The sequence below is a fragment of the Lutra lutra genome, chromosome 1, assembly GCF_902655055.1.
Source record: "Lutra lutra chromosome 1, mLutLut1.2, whole genome shotgun sequence".
Classification (NCBI taxonomy): domain Eukaryota; kingdom Metazoa; phylum Chordata; class Mammalia; order Carnivora; family Mustelidae; genus Lutra; species Lutra lutra.
Window position 1 is genome coordinate 142,278,736 of NC_062278.1, and position 22,322 is coordinate 142,301,057.

Here is a 22,322-nt window from a genome sequence, read left to right on the forward strand (position 1 = left end):
TTACATTATATGAACCTTTCCTCTGGGAGAGAGGTCTTTGCAGGCCAGGAGGAGAAAATATGCCAGGAAATCAGCCAAATGGGGAGGGAGCCAACTAGATACAAGCTGGATTTCCCCTGCTTTACAAAGGTGCTATGCATTCAGTTAAAGAGAGGGCCAACTTGGAATTACTACACTGTGGTGAAGAGTGGGAAAGTTGGAGAGTTTTGAGGTATGTCCTTGTCCCAAACTAGGCTTGGCTTTTTTTTTTTTTTTTTTTTTTTTTAAAGAGGCCAGCAGCTCTGCTGAGAAGTGCTAAGGTAAAGAAAGATCAGCAGGTTAGAGAGGCCAATGCAACAGGGCTTGTTAGAAGTAATCAAAGACCTACTTAGGGAAGCAGCAGGAAGCAGAGTTGGGATTTCCACCCTAGGGAAGTTACAGGGGCCATCTGGTGAGAGAGAAGTTGGCTTAAGTCTGAAAAGGTTTAAAATCCAGTTTAAAATGCTAATTAGAAAAATCCCACAATGAGCAGTTTGATCTTTTTTTCCCTTTCTCACATATGGGACAAGGTGATTGTGCCCAAATAATTCAGCATTATTGGAGCACCTGGCAGGCCCAGTAGAGCATGCAACTCTTGATCCTCAGGGGTTGTAAGTCCCAGCACCACATTGGGTGTAGAAATTACTTTAAAATAAAATCTTTAAAAATTAAAATTAAAATTAAAATAGTTCAGCATTATTTTTAAGGAGTTAATGTGTAGACACATAACTTTGTTAAGGGCCTTTGTCTCACCTCTTTTCTTTCCTCCTTCTGTGTTTTAAAACACAACCCCACACCACCCCCACCATGAAATCAGTGGTTTGTATTTTCTTCTTCTGCACGGATTGATCTCCCTAGGGAAAACAGGGACAATATAGACTGACCAAACTGTTGTCAGGAATTGTTGCTCTAAGCGATTAAGATGGAAACCACTTTACATTGATGCATTGTTTTAATATGTAGGCCAGCACTTTATACTTAGCACAAAGTGTTTTATCATGAATTATTCTTTAGGGGTAATGATTTCACAGTAATCTATGTTATAGTGTTCTCTTGCATTAATATCTCCTTCTTTTGAAAACCTATTTCCTTCAGAAACTATAAAAACTAAATAGGAAGGAAAACATTAGAACAACCCCTATTGAAGAAAAAAAGTATGATTAAAATATTGAAAAATCAATATATAAAAACAATCTGGGACATCAGACAAGTTATTGGCAAAAGTGCATCTTTATGCATAGTTAACCTTGCCACTGGGGTTTTCATGGAAGGATGGGTATGGTGAAGGAAGCAAAGTTGGATAGGAATAGAAAGTTTTGAAAGAGGGACCTTGCAGAACCAGGTTTGTAAAGCCTTTAAAGACTAAAGTTTAGTTCATCTGAGAGTGGAGAGACTGAAGACAGACGTTCAAGAACACATTTTGATGGTCCAGGTAAGAGATGACAGAGGCCATGAAGAGAAAGAGGGGTGGAAGGGCCAAGAGATATTTGGGAATCAGAGTCCCCAGCACTTGGTTTCCTAGCCACTGTGACAGCATCACTAATGAATAGGTGAACTTGGCTATACCTGGTTTCCCAAAGATTTCTAAGCCAATTTTGGTGAACAAGAAGGATGCATTCTAAGACCAGTGAATGTTATTTAGTCGGTTTATGGTCGCCAGTGGGTTACCAGACAAATGGAAAATAATTTACCACTTATGATATATTAGAATTTGTTTGGACATGGTTCTTTACCTGTGTTAGAAGGATACAATAAGAGTTTGAGTCCTAGAAATAGACCTGCCCATTTGGCTGAAGCAGAAGTAGGAGAGAACATGTTGCCCAAGGGATTAAAACAACAACAGGTTCAAGTTCAGGCAAGTTATCAATAAAACAGGAAACTCCTGAATACAGACTAACTCTAAGAATCTTTATGAATTATAAGAATTGAAACTTCAAGGGCTAAGAAAAGGAGATAGGGAAGCCTGAAGAAAGCAAGAGAACTGTTATAAGAAATAGATCATATTGCCTGTTCTAGACTCAAAGCAAAGATAACTAAGTATTAACACACACACACACATGACATTAGGGCTGCCCAAATGTTTATTGTCTCAAGTCAGCAACTTGGAGAGCTGCTGATCGTCTAGGTATAAAAATGTCATTTAGGCTTAAGCATGAGAAGGAAGATGCCAGGAACTTGATGCCATTTACATACCAAATTTCATCCTTATCATTAGGTCTGATTACCCATTAATTCACTTATTAAATATTTATTGACTGATCCTCCACAGTGCCCCACAGTGCCCCAGACACTGCTGGTTTTGTGGTAGAAGACTGAGGAAAAACTGCCTACCCACACTGAGAGAGGGGAGTTGGCAAGCACATGAGAGACAAAGGTAATGGTTGGGTTCTAACTTTAGCAGAGAATTCAACAACATCCCTTTTGGAGGAGAAGATAAGAGCAGCCTCAGCCCAAATCAAAGCTTACACCCTCAGTGTCATTCCTCAGCAGGGACAACATCCATATGGATGCCTCAACTACAAATTTCCGGCACTCAAAGGCAAGCAGGATGATCTGGTAAACTGAAACCCCTGAGATTCTTGTCCAGCTCTGATTCTGAGCTGGGTTATTTATATCCCTGGACTCAAGTCCAGATTCCCAGATGCAGTGGAGACCATGGACATGTGTGATAGTATCTAGGGCAAGATTGCAGTACTCACACTCACTCTGAAAGCCATGTCCTGTCCCACTCTCAGCTACTGAATAATGTAAACAGAAAAGACAGTTTGAGGGAAAAATTGATCAGTTAGAATACATGTTTGTAGTGAGTGGACTACATTTAGGACTATGGAATAAAAACATATCTTTTTATTTTAAAGAAAAGATGTGCATCGCAAACAAGTTTCACTAGATTATTATTGTCATTTTTACTTCCATCAGGGTTAGAAGTAGAAGACAGGATCAGGATAATCTTCAGTCTCTCACAGCCAGAGACTCTGAGAAAAATACTCGAAAGTAATTTGTTTTCTATGGTTGTGGGGAAGAATATGTATTTTTGAATAATTGGATACCTGACTTGGTTGGTTGAGCATCCAACTCTTGCTTTCAGCTCATGTCATGATCTCAGGGTCCTGGGATCAAGACCCATATCAGGCTCCCTGCTCATCGAGGAGTCTTGTCTCCCTTCCTTCTGCCCCACCTTCACGTCTGCTCACACATGCTCAAGCTCTCTTTCTCTCTCTCTCAAATAAATAAATCTTTTTTTTTTTTTAAATAACTGGGTGGCTCAGTCACTGGGCATCTGCCTTCGGCTCAGGTCATGATCCCATGATCTTGTCGGATCAAGCTCTTTATCAGGCTCCCTGCTCGGCGGGAAGCCAGCTTTACCTTTCCCATTCCCCCTCCTTGTGTTTCTGTTGCTCTCGTTGTCTCTCTCTGTCAAGTAAATAAATAAGTAAAATCTTTTAAAAAAATAAATAAATAACTGGATACCTGGTACATATATAGCCAATAAGCTATTCTCTCCTTAAAATCTACCATCCTCAGATAATAACAAATGTTGATGAGGATGTGGAGAATTAGAACCCTGACACATTGCTAGAAGGGATGTACAATGATGCAATCTCTTTGGATAGCACTTTGGCAGTTCCTGTAATGGTTACACGTAGGGTTACCATCTAACCAAGCTGTTCCATACTTAGGTATATATCAAGAGGAAGGAAAACATTTTCAAGCAAAAGTTGTACACAAATGTTCATAGTAGTTTTATTTATAATAGCCAAAAGTGCAAATATCCCACATGTCAATCAACTAACGAATGGATAAATATAATGTGGTCTTTTCATACAATAGAATATTATTTGACCATAAAAATGAATGAGGTCTGATGTATGCTACATGGATGAACCTTGAAAATGTTATGTCTTGTGAAAGAAGCCAATCACAGAAGATTCCATGTGTATGATTCTATTTCTATGAAATGTCCAGAACAGACAAATACATAGGTAGAGACAGAAAGTAGCTTACTAGGAGATTTGGGGGGATGAGGAGTAACCACCGGTGGGTACAAGGTTTCTTTTCGGGTGATGAAAATAATTCTAAAATGGATTGTAATAGTTGCATAAATGTGAATGTACTAAAAGCCATTGAAGTGTACCCTTTAACTGGGTAAACTGTGTGAATCGCATCTCCGTGAAGCTGCTTTTCTTAAAAACCCAACTTTAGGGCGCCTGGGTGGCTCAGTGGGTTAAGCCGCTGCCTTCGGCTCAGGTCATGATCTCAGGGTCCTGGGATCGAGGCCCGCATCGGGCTCTCTGCTCAGCAGGGAGCCTGCTTCCCTCTCTCTCTCTCTCTCTGCCTGCCTCTCCGTCTACTTGTGATCTCTCTCTGTCAAATAAATAAATAAAATCTTAAAAAAAAAAAAAAAACCAACTTTAGCATCACGGCTTCTTTGACTCTATCCTGCTCGCTGTGGCCACAGCTCTTTGCAGTGGTACTTGGGGGAAGCAGTGAGTGGGTCTCTGGCTCCTTAAACAAGTGCTCGACTGTAAGGATGTTTTCTTAGAGTTCATTAGAAATTATTGCTTAACTAAGCCTGGAATTGTAACCCAGTCACTTCTCAGTAGGAATGCACCATCTGCGCCATTCTTTAGAGGAGTCTATTCTAATAAAACACTTTATATTTCAAAACACACATTGATTTAATGTACTTAGCACTGCTATGTAGACATACAGGATGAGGTTTTAAATTTTTAAAGATATTTTATCAACAGTATACGTTAGATTATAACCAGTTTATTTTGTACTGTTTATTGAGCAGTCTCAATTCAGTAGGTATTCATATGGAATGGTTTTAATTTTCTCCCATCACTGCCTTAGGCTGTGTTTTGTTGAATCTTGCTTTTCAATTCTTTAATAATATTTAGCAGCTCTCATAGCATCCACGTCACTTTCAGTTATCAGAAGGTGAATCTGGTCCATTTTTAAACTCCCCTCCCATACCTGATTTAAATTCAATTTCCTCCTCCATTCCCATCAGGGTGGATGGAACATGGTCTGGCTCTCAGATAGTGCCTTCTTCTCCCTTTTCAAGGCCTAACTCCTAAGCAGTTGGGGGCTAGGTAATGAATGAAAACAGTTTTTCCTAATTTCCCGTGATGATTATTTTCCCTGCTGCTATAGCCATCCTATGGTTGCAACTGACAAATGAGTGTCGTTCTAACATGAATGTTGGATGATATTTTCATTTAAGAATTAAGACAAAAATGAAATTAAGAAGGATGTTGGAATTTCACTTGTTAATATCCTGAACAACTTCTTTGCTGAATTAGTTTCAAAAACTGGAAGAATATATCCTCCAGTTTTTATGCTATTCATAATGTAAGGACTCTGGACATGCTATACTTTCTGGTTTAATCTGCATTAGTAGCATTTCATCCATCACTTTCTTAGCTCCAGACAATCAACAAAACAGTAAACCCAAGTGGTACATTGTAGCATTTGCCAACTTTGGAGTACATGCCTGACCTTAAACTGGTAGCACATGATTTTTTGGCACCATATGGGTAGAGTAGGCATAAAAAAATGTATGAGAATAATAATCGTAAGAATAAAATAATTAAGAAATGAGTTTTAAGTATTACCCTTGTTTATAAATAATGTATTTAATTGTAACTTTAATTTTTAATAATGGCTGTGTTTAAATTCCTAGAAATTTAAAAATTGGTTGCAAGCTGGTTCCAGATAGCATTCTCCTAAGAGCCTCTTAGTTTACTGGGGTCCCCTCCTTGGGGAAGCTGCCTTCTTGATAGGACCCCGATGAGACAGCAGGGACAGTTTAGACCACTTCCTTGGTGCTCCCTCTCTATACTGAGATAGACAAGGGCAAATCACCTCATACCCGGTGTACATCTCTGGCCAGGGATGACCCTCCAGTCCGCTTCTTGCAGACCCCAGTCCTTACTCGGTGGGTCTCTTGGTATCCTTCTTGCATGGCTTGGAGAGAAAAAAGCCATCTTCTCCCCCTTTTTATGGTGCTGAGGAGGAGGGACACAGAGATGCTCCACTACCACACACCACACTCCCGAGGTAGTAGCTCAGTATTCCCACAAACCTTCTTTCTCTTCTTTCCCGTATTTTGTGATGGGTACTTGGGGTTGTCAGAACCAGCTCATCTTCTCTAAATAAGTCCTATGGAAGGTATTGATGGTCTCTCTAGAATTTGGGATACTCGGTACCTCTTTTACCATCACTAGATATTAATTCTGGAGTAATAGCATATCTTGCTAGACTTGTATGCGGTTCTGTTTAGCATTTTCAAATTTAAATCTACTTTGGTAATATCCACCATTTGGTTTAAATCACAGATATGATAATTTTCCTCCTCAATCACTTTGAGTCTCTCTCACACACACGCACACACACACACGTGTGTTTTCTCAGGGTACTTAACAATCTTTCTGGTTTGGGCTAGGCTATCATTAGTAGTCTGGTTCCCCCACATTCCAGAATACAAAAAACCTTAACTCTGTCCTACTCACTTGATTTTTAATTAGTAGATCCAGAGGAATTCAGATATTCCTAAATCTTGATAACACTCTTCAAAAGAAACATAAGATTCCTATACCCGTGGGGTGGAATAGCTTTAAATCCTCGTAGTCTTAACCTCATCAAGATTAGGATTCTTCAAATAAAATTTTAGTGAGGGAAAAAAGAGGAAAGGGTAGGAACTTACCCTACCAGATATGAAAACATGCTATAAAACTATAATGAGAAAAGCAGGAGGAACAAATAAAGCAAAAGGCAAATTAATCTGTTGAAAGAACATCAGTGCGGAATGCAATCCAGATATGTATAGAAATTTTGTGTATGATAAATCTAGCTTTGCACGTAAAAGTTACTATATGTAAATGGAATACTTCTAAAATACCAGGGTGGATGAAGAGGGCCTTTAAGGGAAGATTGACTTATTAAAAATTTTAGTCTTATGTATGGCAAGGGGCATTGTAAACTGGGTTAAAGGACAAATGGTACACTGAGTGAAAGTATTTCATCCACATATAATGGATAAATAGTGTTATTCTTAGAGATGCACCAAGTTTATTTTGGCTGAATACTGAACAGCCAGTGTTAAAATCAATGAGCAGCCTAAGGCAAGGCTGATTATTCCTATCATAAAATGATCCTTTTAAATACAACAGTAAATATGAAATTTTATTTTAAGAATGTAAGTAATAGGGGCACCTGGGTGGCTCAGTGGGTTAAGCCTCTGCCTTCGGCTCAGGTCATGATCTCAGAGTCCTGGGATCGAACCCCGCACCGGGCTGTCTGCTCGGCAGGGAGCCTGCTTCCCCCTCTCTCTCTGCCTGCCTCTCTGTCTACTTGTGATCTCTCTCTCTCTCTCTCTGTCAAATAAATAAAATAAAATCTTAAAAAAAAAAAAGAATGTAAGTAATATTATAATTTTATTATTAAAAATTCAGGATGTTTAAATTTAAAGTTTGTCATTATGATGTAGTAATACAATTTCTCAGCACTGCCAGCTCCTAGATGGGTCCTCTGTGTATTTGCAATACTTAAATGGATGTTTCACTTGATGAAAAGCATGAATTGGGAGGGGAGGCTTATTTATGCCAGTGTAAGTTGCTGGTAATGGAGATTTTGCTGTCGAATCAGTGAACTTTCCTTTCCCTCTATCTATTACAAAAAGGTAAAGTTACCTTCTCAGCTCCCAGACTTGGAGATTTGGCTGGCAGTGGCAGTGCGTGTCACTGAAGTGCTCCCATGAACTGAAGCTGTATGCAATGCTTGAAGGAAACACTTCCTAAGTATCTAAGAAACAAACATAAGGTTTTTTTCCCCTCACATTTTAATTTATATTATTTGTACATCGCTTGCTGGTTCCCACAATCACCAGATGTGCTACTTTCCCAGCAGCCACTGGTTGTTACCTATCCCATCAGTATCATTTTATGCAGCAGACAATGCTAAGACCGATTTTGTTCCAGCAGCTTTTTCACATGTGGTAGCTGCTCTTCCATCTCACTTTGAACATTTGTTTGAATATCTGAGAAAGCAGTTCCAGATTATTCCCTTGTATATCATAGTGTTTATCTTTGGCTGAAAGAGATTTTCAGTCCCAAGTGATATCCATAATGTTTACTGAGACTTTTGAAACCAGTATTCAGATAGTAGCATTGAGTATAAATGATGGTATCATGCCTATTAAATATGATGATAACTTGCATGATCTTTGATCTCCACAAGTCCAGTAAAGCTGGAAATGACATCAAAGGAGGCATCTGTCTGTTCAGTCTTCCATAGACTAAAGCAGATTTTGTCTGAATACTGAGGCCAAAGCTAAACTTTAGTGCATGCTTGATACTTATAATGTATAAAGTGCTCCTTCATATTGGTAGGGGAAAATGGACAAAAGACGTAAACAAACAAATCACAGAGAAAGAAGTAAAAACAGTAAACAAATAGGAGAAAATGTTAAACCTTAGTAAGACATCAAGTTAAATGCAGTCACAACAATGACAAGTTTTTTTTTGTTAAGCTAATAAAATTAAAATGATACGTAATGCAGTGTTGCTGAGAATGCTTAGAAATGGGGTAAATTGTACATCCTTTGAGTGACAGCAGTTTGGCAGTATTTACTGAAGTTTATAATATGCGTTCTCTGGTCTGGCACTGTTACTTAGAGGAATCTGCCCTCCAGAAGTACTTACCCATGTGCTCAAAGACTTACACAAGACTGTAATACTAGTTGTAATAAAAAATCAGATCAAATCTACGTGTGCATCAGGAGAAGAATGTCAGACTGCTGAATAATCACAAAGGAATGCCCTGTGATTATTAAATATAATGAGCTAGGTCTGTTTGTACTGCCTCAGAAATGCAATTGCGGTGTATTGTTACTGAGGAATATGCAAGTTGCAGGATGTTTTTTATGTGCTTTCTATTTGATTTAAAAATACATAAAGAAAAAAGTATGGAGGGATGAGTATCAAACCGTTAACAGTGGTTACCTTGGGATGGAGGAAATTAGAGGGAATAAGGTAATGTTTTTTACATCGTACATACTTATTTATTATTTGAGTTTATTATGATGAGCATTGGTTACTCTTTCGTTTTATAAAAGATTTAAAAAAAACTAAGCTAGACCAAACCACCAATGAAAAATTCTATGAGAGACAAAAATCATCACAAGGCAGACACACAGAAAACCTCCAGTGACTTGATGGGTTGTTAAAAGAATAGTGTTAATTGCAGGTATAACGGAACAGCTGGCAAAGCAGTCATTTATAGCCTTGAAGAATCCAAAAAATGGCAAAATGCACAGCAAAAATTTCAATAACAAAATAATTTTTAAAAAATAACTGGAGAAAAGTGAAAGAAAGCCATCACAGTCACTATCAGGTCCCTTTCTCTGACTTGCTGATAAGATAATTCAGGTCTAGAGAAGAAACTTCTGTGATGAACCAACTTGTAATGCTAGTGCTACACAGGGACACATGCCATATGGAGTAGCTGCTATTTATGGCTGCTATTTTGTGTGTGTTCCTTCCTTACTTGTCTTATGTTCTTCTATCCATACTTACATCCACGCAATAAATGGAGTTAACAAGAAGGAAACAGAGTGACAGGCAGAGTCCCATGAGGCAGGATTTATTTAATTCTTATAGCATTCTAGGGAGTATTGTCGCCATTTTGTAGTTGGGGAAACTGAGGCATAAAGAAGTTAAGTAATTTGCCCAAGGTGACCGGCAGAACTAAGATACACACCCATGCCATATGTATCCAAACCTCATGCCCTTGTCCACTATTCTGTACTATTTTTTTGCTTATGGTTTTTTAAAGAATATTTATGTTTTCTTAAGGAAATCCAGGGGTGCCTGGGTGGCTTAGTTGGTTAAGCATCTGCCTTTGGGTCAGGTCATGATCCCAGGGTCATGCCCCATGGAGAGCTCCTGACTGAGCAGAGAGTCTGCTTCTCTCTTTCCCTCTGCCCCTCCCCCTGTTTGTGCATGCTCCCTGGCTCACTCTCTCTCAAATAAATAAATAAAAATCTTTTTTAGAAAGGGAGAGGGGAGGGGGAATCCAATTTTTTTCCATGTAATTTTCCCCTATCACCTACCAACCAAGATAGAATGTTCTTTGATCTTGCAAATAAAATCACTCAGCAGTTCAGTAGTCTGCCTGTCTTTTCCACTCCCTTCTTGCCATACAGCTGCTGCTTATCCCATTTAGTATTGATTCCTGTCTCCCACCTTTTCTGGACAAGCTTTAAGCCATTTGGCTTCCAGAGTATCCAGTGTAGCCCCAGCCAGGAAAGAGGTGAGCCTGGAGATGAAGTTGCAGGAGTTGTCTGAGCCTTTCTCTTCCAGAATTAAAGGTGCACAGACCACCGATCTCAAAAAAAAAAAAGAGAGAGAGAGAGAGAGAGGGATCAGAGTACTCAGTATGATCACCTTTTCCTCACTTGCAAATAATCATGATGGTTATTCAGTCAACAAGCACTTACTAAACAGCTTCTCTTTGCACCTGGAGCTGTGTAGGGAGGCAGAGGTGAGACAAGGAAGTAGAGAGGAGGGAAAAGGAAGGCATGCTGCCCCTTGTCAAAGGGGTCTTTCAGTCATGGGGCGCCTGTGTGGCTCAGTGGGTTATAAGCCTCTGCCTTCAGCTCAGGTCATGATCCTAGGGTCCTGGGATCGAGCCCCGCATCGGGCTCTCTGCTCAGCAGAGAGCCTGCTTTCTCCTCTCTCTCTCTGCCTGCTTCTCTGCCTACTTGTGATCTCTGTCGAATAAATAAATAAAATCTTTAAGGGGGGGGGGGGGGCTCTTTCAGTCTTAGACTTTCATTCCGGCTAGTATTTCATAGCTAGTATGATGTCAACAAAAGTGACATTCTTATTAAACAGGTGAGGTGATGTGGTTTTGAGGTTTAGTTAATGAAGAGTATTATATACCAACTCACACTCCTCTGATTTTCCATTGCCCATGCTGTAAATCCTGTTCCTTAGCCTCAGGGAACCTCTAATACATGCAGTATTGGTATTTGGGAGAATGAACTTCTTAAAATCATCTAACCCTCTGCTGTAAACATAAACACGCTCCTCTTTTCAAAAATTCAAATAATTGCTGAGAACAAGGAAAAAAATGTAGAAGACTTAAATTTTAGTTATCCACTGGTAAATTTTGTGGGTTTTCTTTAGTATAAAGAGGAGGAAGACTGATAGAGGATAATATCAAAGATTGATGAGGATTTGGGAAAGTAGAAACCCAAAGTGATGGGAATTTTTTCCTTCTTTTTTTAGAAAGGAATTGTTAGAGAAATAAGCACGTAATGTATGTTTAGAGACTGTTATTACATCCCTGTCATAACTGTATCCATGAAATATGAAACCTGTGTAAGGAGATTCATCTGTACTTAGGTTTGTAATTATAAATACATACAAAATTATAAATACTACAAAAAGAGTGTGTTAGTCCGTTAAATTCACTGGGATAGTCATTTACTACATATATATTGCATAGTTTGTGTTTTGGTTTTTTAATGGGTTTTTTTTTTTTTTTTGCTTTCCTTTTTTTTTTTTTTTTTAAGATTGATTCGAGAGAGAGCATGAGCCAGGGGGTGGGGCAGAGGGAGAGAGAATCATCAAGCAGACTCCCTACTGAGCATGGAGCCCAATGCAGGACTTGATCCCAGGACCCTGAGATCATAACCTGAGCTGAATTTGAGAGCTGGCCACTCAACTGACTGAGCCACCCAGGCACCCCTCTGTTACATAGTTTTGATTCACTACCCTATAATCTTAATTTTCTATTCAGAAAAACATTTTAGCACTGAGAACTACTTGGTTAATAACATGTGATTTTTAAATTCCTTCATTTCATTCTTTTACGTTATTCATTTATACTTTAAAAAAAAATTCCACGTTTGCATAAATTTGTGCAAGTGTATGCACAGTAATGTTGCTCACAGCACTGTTTATAAAGCCAAAAATTGGAAAGAACCCAAATGCCTGTAAATAAAAATTTGGCTATTCAGGTTAATACTAAAAATGATGAAGTAGATTTTTAATTATTGATATAAGAAGTTACTTACTATATAATGAGTTTTTAACATTATAAAAGCAGATTATAAATAATAACCTTTTTTTTAATTGTGTGTGTAGAGAAGTCCAGGAAGATTTATAAGGCAACTGTTAACAGTAATTCTCTCTGAGTAACTTTGCAGATGGTAATCACTTACAGTTCTCCGTCTTGTGTATTGTTTGAGGCAGTTTTTATTGTTAATATTGCATTTATAGTTAGCATGTATAATTTTACAGGTAAAAATATTCTTTTTAAAATCAAACTTGGAAAGATAAAAGGAACTCTGAAAGAAATCTAATCTTAATTGTTTAAGCATACTAAAAAATTTTGCACAATACATTTTAATTTTAATCAGTGCTCTAACTTGTTTTGAGATTTTCCCCCTTCTTCCCCTACCGAAATAATAAGACTTGATTGTAACACCTTTTCCCACCCACAGCGTCCTGTTCCCTATCCTTCATCTGTCCCCTTCTTCCTTTGAGCTGGAATGACATGCCTGTCTTGCTCCCCATCTGCCTACACTGTTAGAATACAGTTTGAGGCAGAGCATGAACGTCACTGGTCATTCTGACATTAAGCCTGTCCTTTACCTTGATCGGTGAGTTAGAAAGCACAGATGGATGTTTAGTGCATTTCCCTAATAGAGATTGTGTTCAGTTAAACACCTGTCTTGAGTGACATAGACTCCAACTCTTAAAGATATTTATGTTTTACTCAAACTTTTGCATTCTAGACTGCCAAAAATTAGAATAAGATTATATTTTTCCAAGGGTGGAGAAATGTGACTCAGACCTCTCTTTGGCCCTTTAAACTCTAAAGTCATTACTTAATCTGAACTGAAAGATCACATTTTTTAAGTATCTTAGCCAATTTTCAGGCATTTGGCGTTACTAGTTTAAATCCTCTTGAACCTGTTTCTGTGATGGTTTCAGTTTCAACAGGTCTTTGCTAAAGTGACATTGTTCCAGGTTACAACAGCAGCTTCCTACCACCTCCACATCTCCTCCTTGATCTTGGGCTATTTCCAGACACTCCTTTTCCCCTAGTGTGAAAGAGGAAGTGCCGCTGGCATTTACTGACTCCTGACTCTGCTTCCCTTCCAGCTGACCCTCTGGTGGGCAGCATTGCCACACAGTACATGACCAACAGAGCAGAGCACGACCGGATGGCCAGACAGTGGACCAAGCGGTATGCCACATAGGGGCCTGCTGCTTGCTGCCCGCGCCGGACCTGTGCAAGCACATTCACCAAGTGCATCAATAGCCCTACCCAACCCCCCGCCCTGACCTCGGTTCTTATTTTCTTATTTTTATTAAATTTTGAACCTTTTTCTGATGGTATGTCATCCATACCCCACTCCCTTTTCCCTCCCTCCTCTTCCTCCTTTTCCTTCTCTTTTCCCTCTACCCCCCCTCCCCCTTCTCAATTTATTCCCCTTTTTGATTTCTATTAACTTGAAAGATTTGGGGTTTTTTTTCCCACCTCAACATGGATGGGAATTTTGTTTTCAGTGCAAACAATGTTGGATCTGTAATAGTAAGAGCTTTCTTACAAAGCTTTGTATTACTGTGTGGTTTTGTTTTTTGTTGTTGTTTTATTTTTATTTTTTTCCTTTCATGTGATCTTTGGGAAAACACGAATTCAGAATTATATCTCATTTCTACTTAAATGTAGTGCTTAGGGTTAATTTTTTGTACTGAAGTCTTTATTGGTGGGTGCATGCTACTGGGAACAAGTTTTTTGTACAAAAGCTTCAATCAGAATCACTGTGCATTACTGAGACTCTGTTTATCACTAGCCTTCTGTCCCCCACACAGAAGACTGTTGGATTGAACAAAATAATATGTATTTTGATTTACTTAAAGTGCTTGTAAATTTCTTAGGGACCTGCCACTTTTGACTGTGGATCAGTTGATGTACACTTGTATTATTAAAGCACTCAATAAATCACTGTGGCTGGTAAATGCACTTCTGGTAGCCCAGCGTTTGCTTTGTATCCTGGTGACCAGCATAGCCCTTCATGCAGCAAGGTTTGTCTAATTCAATTAAGATTCAAGTGTATTTTTCATCTGAAACCTCTAGTATTTCTTTGTAGCTGAGTTGCTTAGCATGTGGAATTTCTCCAGCTGTCAAAAACCCGATGATTTTACAGTTGTTTCAGATCACAATCAGTTTACATATTAGCTGGACGTTACTTTCTCATAGACATGCTTTCTGTTACAGCCTTCTTTACTCAACAATTAAAATATGAGACTCCAAAAATAGCTTCTAGTAAAAGTCAAGTCTGAGCTGAGCTATCATTGCGTTTGACCACTTGAATTTATTTCTCTCCTTTTTCCTTTTTACAATTGTTACAGTGATTACCTTTGAGTTTTGGTTGTGGGTTTTTTTCCATAATTTTGGTGGAAGAAGTAAACTCAGTTGCATCAGTCATGGTCAACACATTCACTGACAAGGGTATGTATATCTTACTTTAACCTTCAGACTATTTTAGGTATGTTTTGTTTTTTTCTCCATAATGTTAGTGGAAGAAATAAACTCAAATGTATCACTCATGGTCAACACATTCAGTGACAAGGGTATGTCTGGCTGGCTTTGACCTTCAGACTATTTTAGGTAACCAGCTATAGGAGGCAGAGGAGACTTCTATGTGGTGCAGTTTGAAAAACACACTGATAACACTGACCAAAATTCAGGGTTCTTTGTGTTACAGGGCATGTTGAAAACTCCTGCTTTCACTAATTACAGTTACAAGCCCACCATACCACTTGGTCTCATTGAAGGAACATCTTTACTGCTAAGTAGTGGGATTTACAAATGGAAATCATTCACCTCTAAATAGTTCTGATTCAGATTTAAAATCTTTATTCCAAAGGTACCATTTTTGTGGTTAGAGAAGTCCTAAAGAAAATATTGTTCAAATATTGAGAGGGTAACTTTTTTTTTTTTTAAGATTTTATTTATTTATTTGACAGAGAGACAGGGAACACAAGCAGGGGGTGCGGGAGAGGGAGAAGCAGGCTTCCCACCGAGCAGGGAGCCTGGCTTGGGACTCTATCTCAGGACTCCAGGATCATGATCTGAGCCACAGGAACACGCTTAACAATGGAGCCACCCAGGTGCCCTGAAAAGGTAACTTTTAAACCAGAGTACCTAGGGGTATTTTTTTCTCTTTTTAATAATGATTTTACCATTCATATTATTTGAAAACATTTTCCAGCATACCAGACACCATATGGTCTCTGTTGCAACTATTCAACCCTATGCTCATAGCAAAGGGGACTATAGACCATTCATGTGAATGGGCATAGCTGTGTTCCAGTAAAACAATTTAAAACAATTTATCAAAACAATCAATAGCCAAATTTGGCCTGTGAGTTGTAGTTTACCGGTCCCTGATATATAGAACACTAAAGACTTGGGGCGGTGGGGAGTCTGATACCTGTTGCTTAACATCTCTTTCTTTTAAAATAAAATTAATATAATACAAGAGTAATTATTAGAAAATTACCCAGAATGTGTTATTTTCTATAGACTTTCTAACCACTAAAGTTTATGTTTACTTTAATACCTTGGGTTTAAAAATTCAATCCTAAAAGCACTGAGCCTCATTAATGTATTATATTAATATATTATAATATAATAATATTAATTGTTAAACTGATTTTTTTGCCTTTGATTGTTTAACCAGACTTGTGATGTTAATACTGACTTTTATTGACAGCATTTAAATTCAATTTGCTTTTCTACTTTTAAAATGTCAACTCCAGTTGGGCACATTTTAAGTGATATATCCAACATATTACATCTACATCTCATAACTGGGTGTATTTCAGATCATTTAAAAATGTGTGTTATTTGGAAGCCAGAGATCATAACAGTTCTAGTAGGAAATCCTGTCACAAATCTGTGCTTGCTTTCCCATGAGTCATCTTTAGATTTTATGTCAATTTGATAGGAAGTCTATAAAATTTCTTTCCCCATGTTTATGAAATCTAAATACTTAATGACAAACAAATGTACCCTTCCCTCAAAATGTGAAAGCTAGAGAAACTCCAGAGAGAGCAGCAAATCCTTGGTTGAGCCTGTTGAGTCTAGATTCCAGATAACATGGTAATTTTACTTGAAATCTATAACCACAGCAGCAATACAATTCCAGTAAGTTTTCAAAAATGTTTGTAAAATAAGATTTGGGAGTAGTTTAGCACTGAGAAAGCTTAAGTCATTTCACTAATGATCATGGGGATAGCATTTCTAAAATTCAGGGTGATTTTATACCTTAATATTTGACTTTCCATGCCAGCTATTGCTGGTTATAGTATTTTTTTTATAGATTTGTTTTAATAAAATGTTGGCAGATCCTTGACAGAGGAAAAACCACTGGTCATTGAGAAAGTAGTTTGAAATCTTAAATAATTCAGAAGGTTATGTCCTTAATTTGTCATAAAACTACAAATAAATAGAACAGACCTCATCTCTTCCTCAGGAATCCATTGTAGATAGCAAGAGTAGAAGTAGTCGATCTTCTCTTCTTATTCCAAGATTAGAGAGTCAACCTAGAAGTTCATCCTATAACACTGGTTTGGGAATTAGAAAGAAAGGAAATATTTATTCAGAATAACTGTGTACCAGGCCGTAAGTTACTTAATAAAATCTCAGCAAAGCCTTCGAGGTGTAGGCTGTCATGGTCTGAATATTTGTATCCTCCCCTTGAACACCCAACCCCTAGTCATTCATATGTTGAAATCTTATTCCCAAGGTGATGGTATTAGGAGGCAGGGCTTTGGGGAGGTGATTAGGTTATAAGAGCAGAGCTCTCATGGTTGGGATTAGTACTCTTAACAAAAGAGACCTCATAGGGCTCTCTGTCTCCTTTCCATCATGTGGGGACACAGTGAGAAGTCAGTGGTCTGCAGCCAGGAAGAGGGCCCTCCTTGGAACCCAGCAGTGCTGACACCCTGATCTTAGACTTCCAGTCTCCAGAACCATGAGAAGTAAATTTCTATGGTTTATAAGCCACCTAGTCTGTGGTGTTTTGTTGTAGCATCCTGGACAGACTAAGACAGTGGCCCTCATTTATGCACAATGATCAGGGTACCAAAGTGAGATTTTGACCCAAGTATGTGACACGAGAGGCTTGCTAAAGCAAAACCACAGGCACCTTTCTTCTAACTATGAGATCATACTGTAGAAACACAGTGTCAATTCAGTCTTAGAGTCAAGGTGCCATACACTTTCTGGGTAGTGGGAATTTTGCCATCTTCAATAATTGGAAAAAAATGTTGAAGGAAATGTGCAGAGATCAAACAATACTTCTAATCTTAGAGATTTGTGACCATTAAGACTTTACCACTGTTGGAAACATGTCCCTTGGAAGAACCTGAACTTCTCTGCATCTCAGCACTGCAATAAAAGGGGCCATTAATTATTGCCAGGCATGGCAGTTTTTAAATGTCTCTAAGTTGTGTTTTAAAAAGAAGTATGTCCATAGTTGACACCAAAAACAGTTGTACAAAAAGCCCTCGCAGAACAAAAAGCCCTCGCAGAAGATCCTCACCTACCTATATGCATTTTATTTCAAGGTGGCTTTGTTTTATTTCAAGGTGGCTTTATAACACTGTCAAGATGTCCCTTCCGTATGGGGCTCTCTGGTATGTGGGGCAGAATCTCTCATGCCATGGGGCATACCTTGTGACCTAAAGGAGTCCTACAGCTGTCCTCAGAGGAATCTGGAGCAGATATAGGGTGACTATATTCTGAACCATAGCACTGAAAGATACATCAGATCTGGAATCTCTTGGAGTTGACACTCTCAGGGGCTCAGGGCAGCTTGGCCTCTGAGGACCTGCCTTAGTACTACATCTGTACAACTGTGGAGAGCTGACCCCCTCTCTGAGCCTGGAAACATGCCCTCTCCACGAGGCACCTTTCACTCTCACATTCATCATGTGAATTGGTAATGTGGGTTAGGGTGAGCAACTCATCCCAGTTTGGCCAGGACTTACCCTGGTTTTATTTTATTTTATTTTTAAGATTTATTTATTAGAGAGAGACCACCAGTGGAGTGGAAGGGTGGAGGGCAGAGGGAGAAGAAGACTTCCCCCAGAGCTGGGAGCCCAACTTGGGGCTTGATCCTAAGACCCCAAGATCATGACCTGAACCGAAGGCAGACACTTAACCAACTGAGCCACCCAGGCACGCCCCTTCTTTTTTTTTTTTTTTTTTTAATTTTTTTCTTTTTTTATAAACATATAATGTATTATTAGCCCCACGGATACAGGTCTGTGAATCGCCAGGTTTACACACGTCTCAGCACTCACTATAGCACATACCCTCCCCAATGTCCATAACCCCACTACCCTCTCCCTTTTTTTTTTTTTTTAAGATTTTATTTATACCTTGTTTTAAAATAGAAAGTTCTATGTCTCAGGAACGCCCTCAGTCTGGGACAAACCAGGGCTGTTGGTCATTCGAGCTTTTGTGCTAATATAACTTTTAGCATCACGTCTCAGGCATTGCACAGGGCCAGTTTGGAGTGTTTTCCCTGTGGTACAGTTATCCTTTTAAAAGAGATACACAGCCTACAGTCTGAAGAATCCTCACCACTCTCTATGGCTCTCACACCCAGCCATCTTCACTCATCCCCTGGTTCGGAGGCGTATTAGTGATTTAAGCCACCTCGCAATCTTCCTTTATGTCTGCAAACATGACTCAAGGTATGTATGCCTTTCTCTGAGGTACTCTTATGCATAAATCACTTTTTGAGAGGATGTTCTTTGAAGGGAAATTCCTGAATTTTAAAATCTCTTACTGTATCAGAGCCACACAGGAAAATGGAGGACATAATGAGATCATCTGTCTCTTCCCTGTTCGTAAATCCATATCGTCAAAGTGGAGACGAACCCCAGCTGCTCCGGGTCTCCTGGTGTTGGGGCTTTCAGTGCTGGTTACAGAATAAACCTTACCCAGTCACCTCGGCATCTTTTGGAGCTGGCGAGATTCCTAACCCCACCCTCACATCATCCCCTCCTCCCACACAACATTGGGCTCTCAGCCACCTTTTTAAATATTGGATGGGAGGTCAGAGTTCAGGATGACAATCACGTCCTGGCTTATAGGATATCTGGACCTCCTGAGAAATTCTGTCAAGCTATGCAACAGAAAAGTAACAGATGCTTTCCAGTTGGTGCCACTGAGCACACTGAGAAACACCCAGCCAGATTCTTCTACTTAATCTGTCGTGCAAGAACAGTACAAAGGGGCAGAAAGAGGTCACGCTCGCCTGGTACAGCCCACCTCTGTCGGGCTTGTCTAGAAGCAAGATGATAACATTCTTCATTGTTCAGTCTCTCCCTTGGAACTACTGCAAACAAATGAAGATGGGCATCACCGTGCAACTGGACAGTTTGAGCCTCTGTCCTTTAGATGGACAGCTCATGACTACATGTTCACCAGACAGCTTCCTACCACCATGACTTAAAAATCAGAGCAGCTTATGGACAGTTATTCAAAACCTAGGATGAGAAACTCCAGAAGCTGTTATTAATCCCTAGGAGACCCCATTCGCTTTAAACAATAATGAGGAAATTACTTTAAATTCAAGCATGACTATGCATTTTTACTTAAACGTAAAACATCTGTCCCTATTAAAGAATCCCCAAATTGTTCTGTGTTCTTAGTGGTTTGTAATAAAATACCAGGATGTACTTGTCAATCCAGATTTGGTCTGTTCGACTTTGGAGGAATGGTAATGGTATTGTTTGGGATTTTTTAAATAGTGGAGTAAAATAGAGAAAAAGTAGGTTCTAGGTAAAAAAAAATACTGCTTTCCTAGGCACTTCAAAATTAGTCCAAAGACTAGATGTATTAAATTCTCAAAATGTTTGTAAGCACCTTAATTTGATTTGTTTTATGGACTAAGAGGTCAAGGAGTAAGTTGCTAGATCACCAGAGTCCAGGGAAATTGAAAATTTGTGCACTAGTTAAGAACAGAAATTTTGTCAGAATGATAATATTATTATTTATAGCAAGAGATTCAGAGTGTAGCTTCCATTTAGGGAAGATGAATAGGGAACTATAATTCCTTTTGAGGCAGAGTCTATAAATTATCCCTAATACCCATTCTCCCTTTCTTACTTTTATAAACGGAACCATCAAGTTTTTGCTGGGCATGTGACCTGGCTAGAAACTAAATTCCCCAGTCTTCCTGTGATAGGTCCACTATAAAAAATGGTCCCAAATCTCAATCCTTCCAGTATTCACATTTTTGCAGCTTCTTCCATGGGAAAAAAAAAAAAAAAAAAAAGTCCTTTTTTTCCCTCGCCCCTTGAATTGGAGCTGGCCTCACAACTTGCTTTGGCCAGTAGACTGTGGGGAAAGTGATCTTGTGCTGGTTTCAAGCTCCTGGAACCCTTCCATGCCTTGAAAATACATCCCAGGCTAGGCTGTCAGAAGATGAGAGACCACGTGGAGATGAGCTGAGACAATCCTAGACCAATCCATCCCCCAAAGGCCCAGACAGCCGAGCCAAGACCAGCAGAACCATGTACCTGTGCTGATAGCAGTTGCATGCATCAACCCCACTGAGACCAGGTAAGCTGTCCACGTGATCCTTGTATTTGTGAGCAATGATAAATGGTATCGCTTTCAGCCGCTAAGTTTTGAAGTGCCCTAACTACACAGCAGTAACGAATACCAGTGCCAAAGGAAGTGAGCAAAAGGGACAGCAGCAAATTCTAGATCTCATCCTGTGAAAGGAAGCTGCTGGCCTTACACTCCCTCTTTGCATGTTCCGAGGTCTGGAATGTAGGTGTGGTGCTGGTGAGCCAGCTGGGACCACAGTGACAAGGGCCACACCCAAGAGAATATGGAGCAAGAACAAGTTCAGTTTTGAACCTGTTGAGATCAAAGTGCCTCAGATACGTCCATTTAGAAATGTCAGGCCATTGGACATACCAGACACATATTCAGGAAAGCTTAGTATCCAGAATGTAGCCGTGAAGTTGGGAATCTGTGTATGGAAAGAAATATGATTCCAGGAGAGGATGATGTGATGCAGAGCACGTGTAAAATGGGTAAAATGGGAAGAGAACGATGGGCAGGAACAAGCCTTGTGGATGAACCAAATGGCTGACCAAACAGTCCCAATTCAAATATCCAGAGATGACATTTTAATACATTGACTTTAAAATGTTTGTCTTAAAAATAACATAATCTATACATTGGTGGGGGAAAAAATGCCATTGGCAGATGAAATATTCTGAGGAATTACGAGGCTGACAGAGAAGCTGGAATGACAGATGGACCATAAGCAGAAGTGTGGACAAAGTAGAGTTCACCCAAGGGCAACCTCTCAGCCATTCCACAGTTCAATTTCCTTCCTGCTGCTGAACTGCGAGATCTGGACCTGCTACCTTAGACAGCGAGATGCTGGGGCTCCAAGACGGAGAGGCCTGGGTCCCCGATACCACAGAGCACTGAACGACCATGACATCCAGACTTCCATGCAGACAGAAGTCCATTTCTGTCTTCTTTAGACCCTGCCATGTTGGTGCTCCTGACGCTTGCAGCTGATCTGGGCCCAATAAACGTGCACACCAACCTCATGCTGCCTTTCAGGAGAGGAGGGAACAACACTAGGGAGACAGACAAGACTTCAGTCTTACCTCTAATGACATGTTCTTTTTTTAAGGAGTTATAAAGCCAATAACTATGACAAATGTTAACACATATTGGGTGGCTGAAAACTCAGGATGTCTGTTATATCATCATCTGTACTTTTCTATATGTAAATATTTCTCCAAACTAAAAAAAATTTAATGTGAAAAACAGATTGTAAGTAAGCCTTACATAAGAGGGAACGAGGGTTTATTTTCTGTGTGATATATTTTGATAAGCTTAAGTTTTTTTTTTATAATGAGTGTGTATTACTTTTAAAATCAGAAGGAAAATCAAGACATAACAAAGGAGATGAAACTTGGATGGATATAGGCAGCCTAGGTAGAAAATTCCTTCAATAAGAATTGTTTTAGGAGCCCCTGGGTGGCTCAGTCGGTTAAGTGTGGGACTCTTGATCTCAGCTCAGTCTTGCTCTCAAGGTCATGAGTTCAAGCCCTGCCTTGGGCTCCATGCTGGGTGCAGAGCCTACTAAAAAGCAAACAAACAAACAAAAAACTAACTCCCTTTGGGGTGCCTGGGTGGCTCCGTCAGTTAAGCTCTTGATTTCA

At 39.4% G+C, this 22,322-nt stretch overlaps 1 protein-coding gene across 2 annotated transcripts in view; it reads left to right on the forward strand.

The window, feature by feature from the left end:
* Positions 1–14,064, forward strand: part of UBE2E2 (ubiquitin conjugating enzyme E2 E2) — a 369,362-nt gene extending 355,298 nt beyond the window's left edge. For both annotated transcript variants that reach the window (XM_047737941.1, XM_047737950.1), the window contains one exon: positions 13,200–14,064. In XM_047737941.1, coding sequence (XP_047593897.1) covers positions 13,200–13,297 — 98 coding nt within the window. In that variant the 3' untranslated portion in view covers positions 13,298–14,064. The remainder of the gene's footprint in view (positions 1–13,199) is intronic.
* Positions 14,065–22,322: the final 8,258 nt, after the last annotated feature.